At 47.0% G+C, this 14,974-nt stretch overlaps 1 protein-coding gene across 3 annotated transcripts in view; it reads right to left on the reverse strand.

The window, feature by feature from the left end:
- PHACTR2 (phosphatase and actin regulator 2) overlaps positions 1-14,974 on the reverse strand; it is a 662,085-nt gene that overhangs the window by 39,074 nt on the left and 608,037 nt on the right. For all 3 annotated transcript variants that reach the window (XM_078648997.1, XM_078648996.1, XM_078648995.1), the window contains one exon: positions 13,578-13,633. In XM_078648997.1, coding sequence (XP_078505123.1) covers positions 13,578-13,633 — 56 coding nt within the window. The remainder of the gene's footprint in view (positions 1-13,577; positions 13,634-14,974) is intronic.

A 14,974-nucleotide genomic window follows, 5' to 3' on the forward strand; every position in this document is an offset into this window, starting at 1 on the left:
CGCCGCCTAGTGTTGGGTCCGGATGATTGCACATTGTTGTCCTGGAAGAGTCTTCGAAGTATCACGAGATAGGTGGCTCCTCCCCTGGACTACAGTGCGCATGGGCATCGACTCCATCCTCAGATTGTTTTTAGCCATTGTGGCAAAGATGGAGTGTAACAGTGTAAGCGATGGCCATGCTAAGAGTAAGTGTAAAAAAGTCTGCAGCCGCTACAGGCGCCGGGGAGGAGGGCGGGCGATATGAATGTCAGCAGCCCTACATGCCAAGAACAGATGCATACTGGTAAGTAGCATATTCAGTTCGAGGCATGTGGGCTGCTGAATTCATATCTATAGCATAGAATACATAGCAGTCCCTCCATTAACGGCGGCCGCCTGTGCCAGCTGCAGAAGTTTGAAAAAGTGTTTTAAGAACAGCCTGCCCTACAGCTGCCTCCTGCTTGGAGTGCACATCTACACAGTAATGTTTAGTAAATGTGTGTGGTGTAGACCATGTGGCTGCTCTACAAATGTCTTCCAAAGGGATATTACCAAGGAAAGCCATAGAGGCCCCCAACTTGCGAGTGGAGTGGGCTCTGGGAGGGACCGTCAAAGTGCGCTTAGCCTTGTGATAGCAAATCTGAATGCACTTAACGATCCACCTGGCTATACCTGCTTTGGAAATGGGGTTGCCTTTGTGCTGGGCTGAAAAGGCAACAAAGAGTTGTTGTGTTTTCCTAAAGTCTTTGGTCCTATCGATGTAGTACATCAAAGCTCGTTTGAAATCAAGAGTGTGGAGCATTCTTTCGGCCACTGTCTCTGGGTTTTGAAAGAACGCGGGCAGTTCAATGGTCTGATTGACATGGAACTGCGAAACCACTTTAGGAAGAAATTTAGGGTTAGTGCGCAGCACCACCCTGTTTGAGTGAATCTGTATGAATGGCTCTTGTACAGTGAGCGCCTGCAGCTCACTAACACGTCGTGGAGACGTAATAGCAATGAGAAAAGCCACTTTCCAGGTTAAGAACTGAATCTCACATGAATGTAGAGGCTCAAAAGGTGGGCCCATTAGCCTGGTGAGGACCACATTGAGGTTCCATACAGGAGCTGGCGGGGTCCTGGGAGGGATGACCCGCTTCAGTCCTTCTAGGAAGGCTTTAATGGCAGGCACCCTGAAAACGGAGAGATGCTGCCTGTTTTGGAGATAAGCCGTTATGGCGGATAAGTGTATCCGAATGGAAGCATATGCAAGATTGCATTTGTAAAGATGCAACAAATAACAAATGATGTTGGGAATGGACGCATCAAGCGGGTTGATGTGGCGTTCAGTACAGTAAATGACAAAGCGCTTCCATTTTGCTGCATAGCAGGCTCTAGTGGTGGGCTTTCTCGCCTCCCGAATGATATCCATGCATTCAGGAGGCAAGTCAAGGTAGCCAAACTCTAAGACCTCAGGAGCCAGATCGCCAGATTGAGCTGTTGCGGATCTGGATGCTGAATGTCGCCATGGTTCTGCGTCAAAAGCCTGGTTGTGAGGTGCAGCCGTTGATGCGGAACCACGGAGGGTTCTAGAAACGTGGTGTACCATGGCTGGCGTGCCCACGTTGAAGCAACTAGGATGAGTGTCATCGAGTGTTGCATCAGCTTTCTTGCCACCAGCGGTATGAGAGGTGCTGGGGGAAAAGCGTACGCAAATCTGCCTGACCAGTTCATCCATATCGCATTGCCCTGCGACTGTGGGTGAGGGAACCTGGCGGCAAAGCTTTGGCATTTTGCGTTTTCCCTTGTGGCGAACAGGTCTATCTCCGGATGACCCCACTGCTGGAAGTACGGGTGGAGTACTGATGGATGTATCTCCCACTCGTGCATTTGGTGGCTGTACCTGCTGAGCAGATCCGCCATCTGATTGTCTGTGCCCGGGAGGTGTTCCGCCATGAGGAAGATGTTCCTCTGAATGGCCCACTTCCACATGCTCTGAGCCAGATGAGACAACTGTGGAGAGTGTGTACCTCCCTGCTTCTGGATGTAGTACATGGCCGTCATGTTGTCCGTCCGGATCAACACGACCTTGTTGCACAGATGTACTTTGAATGCCTTCATCGCCATGAAGATTGCCATCAGTTCTAGGAGGTTGATGTGCATCTTCTTTTGCTGCGTTGTCCATAGCCCCTGCACCGTGTAGTGGAGTACATGAGCTTCCCATCCCTGGAGAGACGCGTCCGTTGTCAGGATAATCTGTGGCACAGGCTCCTGGAACGGTCGGCCCTTGCAAAGGTTGTGTGGATTCCACCAATGCAGAGAGTTGTATGCCCGACCGGTCACCAACACTAGGTCGTTCAACTGTCCCTGAGCCTGAGTCCACTGATGCGCCAAGCATTCTTGGAGCGGACGCATATGTAACCTCGCGTGCGGGACTATGAAGATGCAGGAGGCCATCATGCCTATCAACTGCATGAACACTCTCGCAGGAAGCGAGTGTTGCGGTCTGGACTTTTGGATTAGCGACTGGATGTTGTTGATCCTCACTGAAGTTGGCTGATCTGTGGCCGCCAGGGTATCTATCGTCGCGCCTACATACTGCCGCACATGGGCCGGCTGAAGGTGCGACTTCAGATAGTTTAGTGAGAAGCCCAGACCGTGAAAAAGGTGAATGGTGTGGGACATGTCGGCGGCGCACTGCTGGGCTGACTTTGCCTGAACCAGCCAGTCGTCCAGATTAGGGTAGACATGCACGTTCTGTCTCCTGAGGTGCGCCGCCACTGTCGCCAGACATTTGGTGAACACTCTGGGGGCCGTGGTCACTCCGAAAGGAAGGACCTTCAATTGATAATGCAGATTCTGAATGGTGAATCTGAGGTATTTTTTGTGTGATGGATGGAGTGAAATGTGGAAGTAAGCATCCTTGAGGTCCAAGGTTGCGAGGAAGTCTCCCTGATTGAGTAACGGAAGAACTTGCTGCAGCGTTACCATGTGGAAGTGTTCCGAGAGAATGTACTGGTTTAGGGGCCTGAGGTCCAGAATAGGCCTGAGGGACCCGTCCTTCTTCGTGATTAAGAAGTACAGGGAGTACACTCCTGTGCCTTCTTCCTCCACTGGCACGAGCTCTATAGCGCCTTTTTGCAGCATGACAAGAACTTCCTGCTGCAATAAGTGCAAATGCTCTGTGGACATAGGACGGTGTTTTGGTGGTATGTTGGGTGGAGTGGATGTGAGCTCCAAACAATAACCGAACTGGATAAGTTTCCTGACCCACCTGTCTGTGGTGATGGATTTCCAGACTGGCAGGAACAGCTGGAGTCTCCCCCCCGACAGGTGTGGAATGGTCGGGGGCAGTGACAGGCGTCACTGTTTGTTGGAGGCGGAGGAACGGGAGTTGTTGTTGCCCCTGCCTCTGCCCTTGGCGTTGTTGCCCCGATAACCTCCTCTACTTTGCTTGGGGTAAGAGGATTGCGCCCCACCTTTATTGAATTGTGTTTGCTGGGACATCTGGCCTCTGGAAACACCTCTATTGCCTGAGCGACGAAAAGTGCTCCCCCTAAACTGTTGGGACTGGAGAGCTCCCATGGACTTAGCAGTCTCTGTATCCTTCTTTATTTTTTCCAAGGTGGTATCCACCTCAGGACCAAATAATCTGTCAGGGTTTACCGGCTGGTTGAGGATGGTAGTTTGGATCTCAGGTTTAAACCCGGAGATCCTGAGCCATGCCTGACGTCTCAACATCACACTGGTGTTAATTGCCCTGGCTGCAGTGTCCACAACGTCTAGTGCACACTTAATTGAAGCGTTGGAGATGAGCTTCCCTTCCTGGATAAGCATCTCCGCAGCCTCTTTATATTGGTCTGGGAGATGTTGCAACAGGGTCTCTAGTGTGTCGTAGTGTGCCCTGTCGTACCGAACCAAGAGTGCCTGCGTGTTAGAGATACGCCAGATATTGGCCACCTGAGCTGCTACTCTCTTTCCTGATGCCTCCAGCACTTTGGATTCTTTGTCCGGGGGAGGAGCTTCACCAGTGGTCTGCGAATTCGCCCTTTTGCGGGCATTAGAAACGACCAGGGAGTCCAATGGCAACTGGCCCTTGATGTAGGTTGGATCGCCAGGTGCCGGGCGGTATTTTTTTTTCAATTCTAGGGTTGACTACCCGTGACCGCGTGGGCTCCTTAAAGATGTCCGCAGCATGTTTCAGGACCCCCTTTAGCATCGGGAGAGTCTTCACAGTCTTTTCAGCTGCCGAAAAAGTGTCAAAGAGGAAGTCCACCTCCACATGGTCCGCATGCAGCTCAACGTCGTGGTTTTTTGCCGCCCTCTCGATCAAGGCATTGAATGCCGCAGAATCCTCAGTGGGAGAGGTCTTGACGTTGTAGACCTGAGGGTCAAGGGCGGGCTGCTGATCCCCTTGGTCTCCTGCCTCCACCCATGAGTCCTGTTGTTCATCAGGATCTGTGTTGGCAGGAAAGTTGTATTCCTCGTTCTCATCCCCAGCATGCTCAACATCCGAATAAGTAGGTGAGGGTGTGGCAATTCTTGGAGTCCGAGGAGCCAGTGGTTTGACCAAGACCGGTGAATCCGAAGCAGGCTTTTTGCGCTTCAGAGGAATTGTGTATGACTCCAAAGGCGTCGCCGTAATCTTCCGTTTGTAAAGCGTAAGCTTCCCGGTGTCGGCATCGATGAAACGCTCCGACTGCTCCTCTACCAATGGTGGTCGATGCTTCAAGCCCCCAGCCGGGTGAGTAGGCTTCAACCCCGCAGAACCCTGCAAGTTCGCTTCGGGCACCGACCGCGGTGCGAAGGCCTTCGGTGCCACCTTCGGCGGCAACGTGAAGAGGATTGGCGTCGATGACTTTGACGTGGGGACTGACTGCTTCGGGACGGAAGGTGTCTTGGGGTCTTCTGCCGAAGCCTTGTCCCTGATACGTTTCAGGGAGTCCGAGACCTGCTTCGTGAAGGAAGCGGACGGCTTTGTCGACACGACAGACGATCTCGGTCCACCAACGTGTGTAGACTCAAGCGTCGATTACTTGGGCTGTTCCGGCTGAGGCTTCATCGGGTCGGCGGCCTGGGTAACCGTTTTTGGGGTATTCGGCTCGACGCCCTTGCTGGTCTTCGGCTCGACGCCCTTCTTGGACTTCGGCTCGACGCCTTTGCTTGGCTCTGGCCCGACGCCCGTCTTGGACTTCGGCTCGACGCCCTTGCTTGATTCTGGCTCAACGCCCTTCTTGGACTTCTGCTCGACACCCTTGGTCAACTTTGGCTGGACGCTCATGCCCGACTTCACCGGGTCGACAGTTTTCTTCGGCCTGGGTTGTCCCGACACCTCGGAAGACGAGGGTGTCGACAGGGGGAGCAGACGTCTTCGGTTTCGATGGCGTTTCAGCCACTTTCGGTTGTGTTGAAACCCGAGGGTTTCACTTTCGTTTTTGACAATGGCGGCTCCGCCGAAGTGTCCGTAGCCGGGCCTGGAGGCGGGGGCCGTGGATCCTGGTAGAAGGTCTTGGGTAAGGCCGAGTGGCGATCCCTCGACCTGAGCCTTTGTAATTGTTCGAACGGGGCATAGCTCTTCCTCTGAGCTATCTTCCATGGCCCCATAGGTCTCATTGTCGTCTCCTACCTCGTCGACGACTTCTTCTACGTCTAGGCCTTCGACATCCACCTGATAGTCGTAGTCGATTTCCTCCGCTGGAGATGAAATCTGCAGCTGAACTTCGTGTTCGTCTGCTTCCTCGCTGTCGAAGATGTCCACCGGTGCTGTGGCCGACTGCCGGGCCTCCATGCGCGCCACGCGCCGAAGCCGAATCGTCTTCTTCGAACGAAACTGTGAACAAGCCATACAGTTGGCTTCATCGTGGTCCGGCGACAGGCACTTGTTGCACACTGGGTGGACGTCGATGTGTGGGTACTTCGATCCGCACACGGGACACTTCTTGAACGGGCTCTGTTCCATGTTGCGTTGTCGAAGGTCTTGCTGCGTCGACTGGGCCTCGATCACCGAAGAGTCACGCGACTCCCTGGATGTCCAACTCGAGAAGCGAGTCGGAACAGAACTGGGCACCGAACGCAAACAATACCGACGGTTCGAAAAAGGCCTTTTGGCCTCGAAAAAGTTTATGTTGATTCCGAACTGGAGATAACGAAAGTACATCCGAATCCAATGGCGGAAAAAAACAATCTGAGGATGTAGTCGATGCCCATGCGCACTGTAGTCCAGGGGAGGAGCCACCTATCTCGTGATACTTCGAAGACTCTTCCAGGACAACAATGTGCAATCATCCGAACCCAACACTAGGCGGCGATCTATGCTATAGATATGAATTCAGCAGCCCACATGCCTCGAACAGAAGTCTACTCCTTCCACTTTCTTATGGTACATACCCTCAATTGGCAGCCTCCTCCCTCTCAGTCTTTTGCATCAAAATGGTGTGGAATGTACCCAAAGGGGTGGAGGACTCATGAGCAGGACAAGGAAGGCCAAGCTTCTTTTAAAAAAAAATATATATATCTTTATTGAAGTTTTTACCCAATTTTTATGCAAGCAGAACAGATTTTAACATATAAGAGAGCATTCAGAGGAAAAGCGGTTTACAGCTGCTCAGGACATTGTCACCATAAACAGAATAATGACACTGTATCAAGAAAAAATCAGAAGAGGACACAAAAAAACCTACTGAAGGTCAAGAAACAGAGATACAATAAAAAAAAAATGTATTAATCAGTCCAGCACCCCTTGAATCCATTGTATTACTGGAGCCCAAATCTTCATACCTAATGCTCTTTTTTTCCGACCCTTCGTTCTATAAATGGCAATTTCAATATTATATGTGGCTAAAAGACGGGCTCTCCATGTCGAAAAAGATCGGGGGTCTGGGCTAACTACGTGCCCACACCAACTGTAACACATCGCACGTAGTATACCGCATTGTATGTCCGTGCAATCTCACATACATCGGCATGACAAACAGAAAGGTGAAAACGCGCATATGTGAACACCGGAGCACGATCAGGTGCAAAAAGAACACCACTAAAATGACTAATCATTTCTTAGAAGTAGGCCACACAACCAACGACATGACATGGGTAATCATTAAAGCACTGGACCCTAACACCCCGAATATCCAGCAACAGTTACTCAACAAGGAACATCGATGGATATATATCGACTTTCTAGCCACAAGACTGGCTTAAACGACAATATTCCATGGAATAGCTTGAGTAAACGCTAATTAAACATATAAGGACAGTCCATGACTGGGACTCGTCTCTATTCATCTTCATCTTTTTTGAGCATCATCCTTTTTGAGTTTTACCCAAGACATTCTTTGCCACTTCACAACTGAAATTAAACTAATCATATGTCTGAATCCTATGCATTGCCAACAGCCCAAACATTCATTTAGTAAAACAAAATTATGAGATTTGAAAGAAACGTGCCCACCCCCGGGACGCTTCAAACCACTGTAAGATGGCCGCCTTCTTCACTTATTGAACTACGTGCCCAGCGCATGTGCACCTTTCATGCAGGCTCCCCAACGGGGAGGCAATACTCGCAATTACCAAAACTGAAATTGATTACATGTCCCCAATCATTGCACTGCCAACAGCCTCAACAATTATTTGATCATGTAATTTGAAAGAAACGTGCCCATTTAAACCACTGTAAGATGGCCGCTTTCTTCACCTATAGAAACAACGTGTCCGGCGCATGCGCACTTTTCACGCATGCGACTCCCAAACCAGGAAGAACCGCCCGCCTTTAATCACTACTTAACCGGGCGGTCCCGGCACCCATCCACCAGCCGGGACACCGGAGGACCAGAATCAGGTTTACCATGGAGGACTAAGCACAACCAAGTAAGGCCTCGGGGCAATGCTAATACTACCGCGACCGTCGCCTACTGGCAAGCTTTCGCATCTGTTCTAAGTGCCTCCTTCCTCTCGTTTCATTTCAGATTGGCAACACGCTACGTCCTCTCCCCGAGCCCCGATTAACTGCCATTTTCAAACGTAGCACTGTAATTATTGATGCATTTTTAATCTCTTTTAAATCTCCTTGTGTGTTTCAAACCATTGTTATCACCAACGTTAATTTCGCATGGTAGCATCTATGTTACACCGCACAAAAGTTAGCGGTAATTTCACATCCAACGCATGTTTACATAAAACCGCACGCAGCGCGCCACGGACTGCTGGGTTTTCTCCCCAATAGACCATCAGCACGCCATTGTGCTACATGATAAAATGCACCCACGAGCGCACTTCTAGCTCATTATTGCGCTACGTTTAGCCTCACAACCCTCTGAGCTCCTTATTAAGCAGCACTCCCCCTGAATGCTGCCAATCACCTCTACAAAACAGCATGTCGCTCTTATCTTGCATGCTGCCCAGCCGGATGCCACGGTCACCTGAAGGGTCAATTTAACCATTCCATGACACCCAAGTACGCGAAAAGATTGCATTTTATGTTGCGTTATCATGCATGTTGTGTATTGTCATTCTTCTTCCCTACAGGAATTTTTTCGCTACAGAACAGTGTCTGTAAGTACGCCGGCACTGTCTCCTTTTATACTTTTATTGCACACCTTAGCGCGTGTGTAAAAATCACTATCACGTGGCCACAATTTTTGCCACTCACTTGCACCTTTGGTCCTGAAGAAAGCCCCAATAGTCACCCCGAGGGGGCTGAAACATGTAGACCGCATCACTATAGACAACTAACAGGATAATTATTCCTAGAATTAGTTGCATCACATATTTTAAAATAATACCCTGGGCTGCCAATAATAAAATACTAGGTAAGGATTCCCAGAGGTATTTTTTAATATAACTCACCTTCACTCACATCACACTGTTGCACCACACCCGCTCCGCTGTAGTCAGGCGTTGAAGCACAACCAGGTGGCACTCGCCCGCCTGGTTGGGACCCCAATGATGAAGCATGACACCAACCAGGTTGGTGTGTGAGGGGTCTTTTAACAACACCCTATGTGCCCAACATTCAGGCCACTATCAGAGGTGACCATTTGCGACAACGCATACACATAGTGGGCTAGTCCACATCGTTTATTCAAGTTTCCCTTGGGGGCAGAACGTGCCCCGAATACCCTAGCTCTCCCATTGATTTATATACTAATCCAAGCTTCAATCAACGAGTTGGCACCCACAGGAGGAGGCTAGTTTGGTTCTTTAGTGTAATACCCGTGCCACTGAAGTGCCTAGAAACTTGGTGAACTGTAAAACACCCAGGGAGAAATAAGATGTTTGACTACAATCACGCCTGTGCCACGGCGCCTAGGGGGAAAGGCAGCATCCATCTCAATGCCACAGTGCAAAGGCTGTCTGGGATCTCTGAGCTCAGATGGAAAGAAACTCAACGTGATGATGCAACATGTTTGAGTAGATGAGGACAGTGCATTCGACTTATCAATCTAAGCCAGTACGAGCCTTTCCCTGGTCCTGGGCAACCAAATACAGACAGCAAGTGTCATTGGGTACGATTTCATTTAAATTATGCAACTAATTCCAGCGTATGATAGTTCTATCCATTGTCTTCACATTTCCACAGGAACGCAGCAACTAATGTGTCCATGCGGGAGTGAGAAGCCCATTGCATAGTGAGCTTCAATTCACCACCCACAGTTGAGATGATCTAAACGACACTGGATTCCTGAATATCTTTACTACCTCTATACTCTTCATCGTGAAAATAAAGTCAAGTGTTTCCTGAAGGATGAGTTCAAGCTGTGCTCTGTGAGTAGACCACAAGATACTCGAAAGAGAGTAACACAATATTTCCACAGAACGTGCATGTTTGCACTGGATAGTTAATCATCAGAGGGCACACGCAACAGGGTTGTGGGTCAGCTACTGCAAAACAGCTTGTTGCACTTCACACACAGCTTGAAACCAGTGCACTTCAGCATAGCCTGTTCAAGCAAGGAGAACTGGAAGGAAAAGAACATAAAGAAAAATAAAAAGACTGTGTAACATGGCACTGGTTTCAACTAGATCTTGAAAAGCAAGTTCCAATCAACACATTATTTACAAGACCAGTGAGAACCTGTTTCTGAACCAGTTGCTGCTACAGCTGCTCTAGGCCAGGTTTTAAGTAACGTCTTATTTTGTGCAATAATAAAGCGCTCAGTAAATACTAACATCGTGGATACAGCCCTTGAATGCTGCACATTGCTGCACCTTCCTTAGTTTCACATGTCACAATGAGGCATAAGATGCGGCACCAGCAGCTGCACTCCAAATTCAACGTTTTGCCTCTTTGTTAATTCGTATCTTGATTTAATTTATAATGCGCACGAATCACCCCGAGAGGGGTATCTCTGCGCAAACAGGTTGCGAATAACAGAGTTGTAGTTACAAATTAGAATAGTGTGGTTTTCAATAATTTCCTAAATTTGGCATGGTCAGTGTACATGTGAACGAACATGCAGCCATTTCCAAACATTTTTTTTAATCTAACACATTTCACCAAATTTTTCCTGATAAAATGTGTTTAGAGAAAATTGCAGGTATAACGTGATTATCTCAAAACTCGCACCCTTTATCAGGCTTAAACTCCCATTTGTACCCCAAAGTGGATTCCAGTGTGACTCGAAATCTGACGACCCTAAGTGAAAGAGATCTCATTAAATAGGAGTAAGTGAGGGCCTGTAAGAGGAGCGACTAGAACATTTGAAAGTACATTATGTTACATTTGTGAAGTCCCACTGCTTCCCAATTAAAAAAAATGTTTTATTGATTTGCCCAGGAACAGAACGTATTTTTAAAAGGCAGAGTACAGGTTCTATTTTTCATAAATTTGCAAATTAACCGTGGGTGCAGTGTTGTGAAAGCAACTGCCAATGCATCATTTGAGCTGTCCTTCAACACCTGATCTGGCATTTAAAGGAGTTAAAACAACAACTTTGCTATGCAGAATCAGGCCTGTGGAAGTCGGGTTAGTTTTGCTTTTGTCTTCCCCTCTCCAAGAGACACAAGAATTGTTTGGCTGCGTCCCTCGAGGGAGAGCTGTGTTTAGGTTACTTTCTAACCCTGCGAGGGAAATGAACGGGAAAGGACGAACAAAGAACTGAGATTCCAGGCTCTTGTGGAAAACGGAAGTCAGGCTAAGTTCGCAGCAATGCTATGCTACGAAGGCGTTATTGGCCTCCAAAGCCGCAGGCGCTGCAGCCGCCTCAAACAAAGCCCTGGCCGAGGAGGACAGACGGGGAGTCTCCGTTTACACCACATAAAACGCGGCAAATCTAAAGTGTTCTGACCGATGAGCAGGCCTTCGGATAGCTTCACTGTAATACAACGCGCAGTCCTGTAAGCTTTGGCTACAGTGTATTCGAGCTCAATGCCTGCAGGAGATGGCGGCGCTGTTCGGCACTGCATTTCCAAGGCCATGACAATAGAATGCATACACAAATATGTTCGTCCAAAGGTTAATATGTTAACTTGAGGTAATGCAATGTAAATCTTACACAGGAAAGCACATTTCTTGTGCTAGTCACCCATTGTATTAGTAACATTTTCGATGTTGGCTGCATTTACCATTCATTACAGTCACATAGACGTATTCCGCTTAATTCATCTACTTTGGCCGCCATTTTGATGAGGACATTTTGTTCTGAGCAGTGAAGAAGATAAATAATGATAGGCGACAGAGTTCACCGGCACCTGGTCATGATGTTTAAGTGCCTACTAACAGGTCTGAGGGAACAGTCTGCAATGTCTACAGGTATCCTTCAGCGAATGACCAAGGGCTGTAAATTCCAATGGCTGCTCGTCCGCTAAGGCGAAGGATCGTTGCCCTACTGCTTTTGGCAGTGAAAAGAAAGGAAATATGAAAATGATAACTCAACGTTATTATAATTTTATTTGTTCCTGCTGCGGCGTCTTGGCAGGGCGGGCGGATCTGCTCTGTTTTCAGAGCAGGGGGAGAAGTGGTGGGCACTATGTAAGTGCGCATGAATGTTTTACACCCAGGCTGCATTACAGCCTGGGTTTAGAACATGCCCAGACTCCCATTCCCTGGCTGAGCACCGAACCACAGCGCTAAGACCAATCACAATGCTGCATTACAGCGTTATGATTGGCAATGGGGAGTCTGCGAGCCCGGGTGCTTCCTGCTTGAGGTGTGAAGAACCCAGGAAAAGGACAGAGGCAGGTAAGTGTTTTAAAAAAAAAAACTTTTAACCCCCCTCCCCCTCTTCATCCATCCCTGCTGATGCTTCCCAGGAGGAGCCGCCACTGGTAAATTCCTATGCTCTTTCATCTCTTCCCCCATTACCAGTTGCGATGCATGCAACACAGCCACATCTTCAGCACTAAAAAGAAAACAGGCTCCTCTACCAGTCATCTAACAACTAAAAATACATTAGATAACAAAAGCTCTTATTCACTGTCTCTCTCCTGTCACACTATACTAATGCACAAAGTATCAACTGAGCTCTCCTGAATGTAAGTTCAGCAGCAGTACAGATGCCCCAGCCTCATTCTACTCACTGGAACTTACTTGTACATCAAATATCAAATGTAGCCATTATTATTATATGATGATAATATTTATACAGTTGTTTCCCTATGGCATCTACATGTAAAATTGAAAAGCACATAATTCCCTAGGGGCTTGAATACTGCAGTGCAATCTCTTTCCACATTCTACTAAATCACTTCTTGCTATGTATGTCATATCTCGCCAGACACAAACCAGATGTAAATTCCAGCCTTGCAAGTAGGGAAATTACATCTAACAACTTGTTTCCCCTAAGACTAACATTTGGGCAGACCAACAAAAACCATGACTTGGGTACGTCCTTATATGAATTTCACCACATGAACCTCATACAAATAGTAACATAGCTCATTTGCCACACATGCATCTAAAATTCACAAGGGGTTAATAATCGACCACCGCAGCCCTTTTCCTCATTGTTCACACCTCTTGCTAAAACATTGCAATACTGCTCCTTTGCTCAAGGTCCACAAGGCCACAATGCGTTAGACATGCAACTTATTATAATCGTGGAAAATTCAGGGCATACTGATTGATGACATCCTCTCTAAGAAAGATAAGGTAAATTCCATCTCTGGGTCTTGCTTCGGAATTATGCACATTCTAAGGAGCTTTCCAACGGCTGCCTTTGCAGTCCTGAAAATCCACCAGTCAGGCACTTATTATAAGTCACCTATATTATGGAAATGTCCTTATGATTACTGGAAACAAAGCTCTATCTGCTAAACTTCAGGTGTAACAAAACACAGCTGCCCGCCTGATCTGCCTCCCACTCTCCATCTGAGCCCAATCTTAAATCTCTTCTTTGGCTTCTGATAAAAAAGCGCTCCCTCTTCAAACTTCACGGTCTTTATTCACAAGTCCCTTTTTGGAAACCGGCCACTTTATTTGCGGAACAAGTTACAGCTATATACACCTACACCGAGAGGAGAGGTACAACCACCCTAAGGTGGGAGAAAGCAAGGTTAGATTGTAAGAGAGAAAAAGGGGCAATGTCATGGTCACTTGGGCTTACAATGGGCTAAACGAAGAGATGAGAGGGTATGTGAAAGTGATCTCTATTGCGTGAACAGATTTACAAACAATATGAACTTACGTTTCAGGATATTTCTTTGCTCTAGCTCTTCAGTTGTGGGCCTTTGGCTGAGTCTCCTGTGGTTTAAGAAAAAAAAGAAAAGAAACCGTGGTCACAGGGTACATCCATCACATAATATACCAGGCAGAGAAAACACTAACAGGTTGTTTCATTGTGTAGGTACCACATCACATTGCCTCTGCGTATTAAAAAAAAAAAAAAAGATAGGCACGGTTTTTCTGTGGTTCTTGTAATTATTTTTACCTTTTGGCTAAGATCAGATCCTATTCCAAATTGCAAATCTAGTGATTCCCAGAATGTCAGCTTTTTTCCATTCCTGCACATTTCCCTCAGTGAATAAAAGTATGTGCACCACACACAAAATGGACCCAGACACACAAATAGCTGACTCAAACCATCAATTAAAATAAAAAACCCTTGCAGTTCAGTTTGGGACAGCCGGACTATATACTTTTTACATATTCAATCCATGACACAACAATTGCCGAATCAGCTATGATTTGTTGTGTAATTTTCATTATAGAAATTAAAATCTGAATGCACTGATGAAAAATCCTGTTTTGACTAGGTTGGGAGATTTTAGAGACCCACTCTTCACTTTGCACCCACATTTCTATCCCCAGAAACGAGTGGTCGAAAGAAGCAAGTTGCTGAGACCAAATTTCTGTCAGGAGAGCTCATTTGAATCCCCTTCCCATATCTGACCTACTTGGACTTAGTTAAAAAAAAAAGTTCACACATCCATTTTTGAATCAAGACTACAGAAACAGAGAAGTGCCAGTTATTTTCATCAGATAAAGTTTCAATTTTGATCAACAGAAGTGTTCGCTGCATAACTGTAAAACAAAAAATACACAAGATGTTCTAGTAACTCCATCAAAGATGAGATTAGTATTGCATCACGTGATACTCCTAAGGTTTCCATATAAACAGATGCAGGGAAATTATTTGGTATCTATACTTCCCAAAAAAGTTCAGCCATTTAATGCAAGCCTGCTTTATCCTGGCATTTTTGGAACTTCTTTATTGGGGTGCCAAGGTCGACTTTATTTAACACCATCGATAAGTCTAATTAGATCACTGTCATGTAACTCACCATGTCAGCCGTCAATTCAACATAATCCAACAGAGCAGTAATAACAGGCTCAATTCCCTGAGCTGGACTGAAACCTGCCCTATGTATACAAAGGACATTACTATCCTGAACGTGCAGCTGTTTTGTAACTACTCAATCTCTTTGTTCAATGACGAAGATAACTGGGCAGGTCTAAAATGGTCTACCTGATGTTTCTTTAGTAGACAACCTCAGCAGTTTTGAATGCTGGGGGTATATTTCCAGTCATTAAAGATATGACTCACAAGCCAGCTCTAAACCTAACTGATTAGGAGAATTTCTT

The sequence above is a fragment of the Lissotriton helveticus genome, chromosome 6, assembly GCF_964261635.1.
Source record: "Lissotriton helveticus chromosome 6, aLisHel1.1, whole genome shotgun sequence".
Taxonomy (NCBI): domain Eukaryota; kingdom Metazoa; phylum Chordata; class Amphibia; order Caudata; family Salamandridae; genus Lissotriton; species Lissotriton helveticus.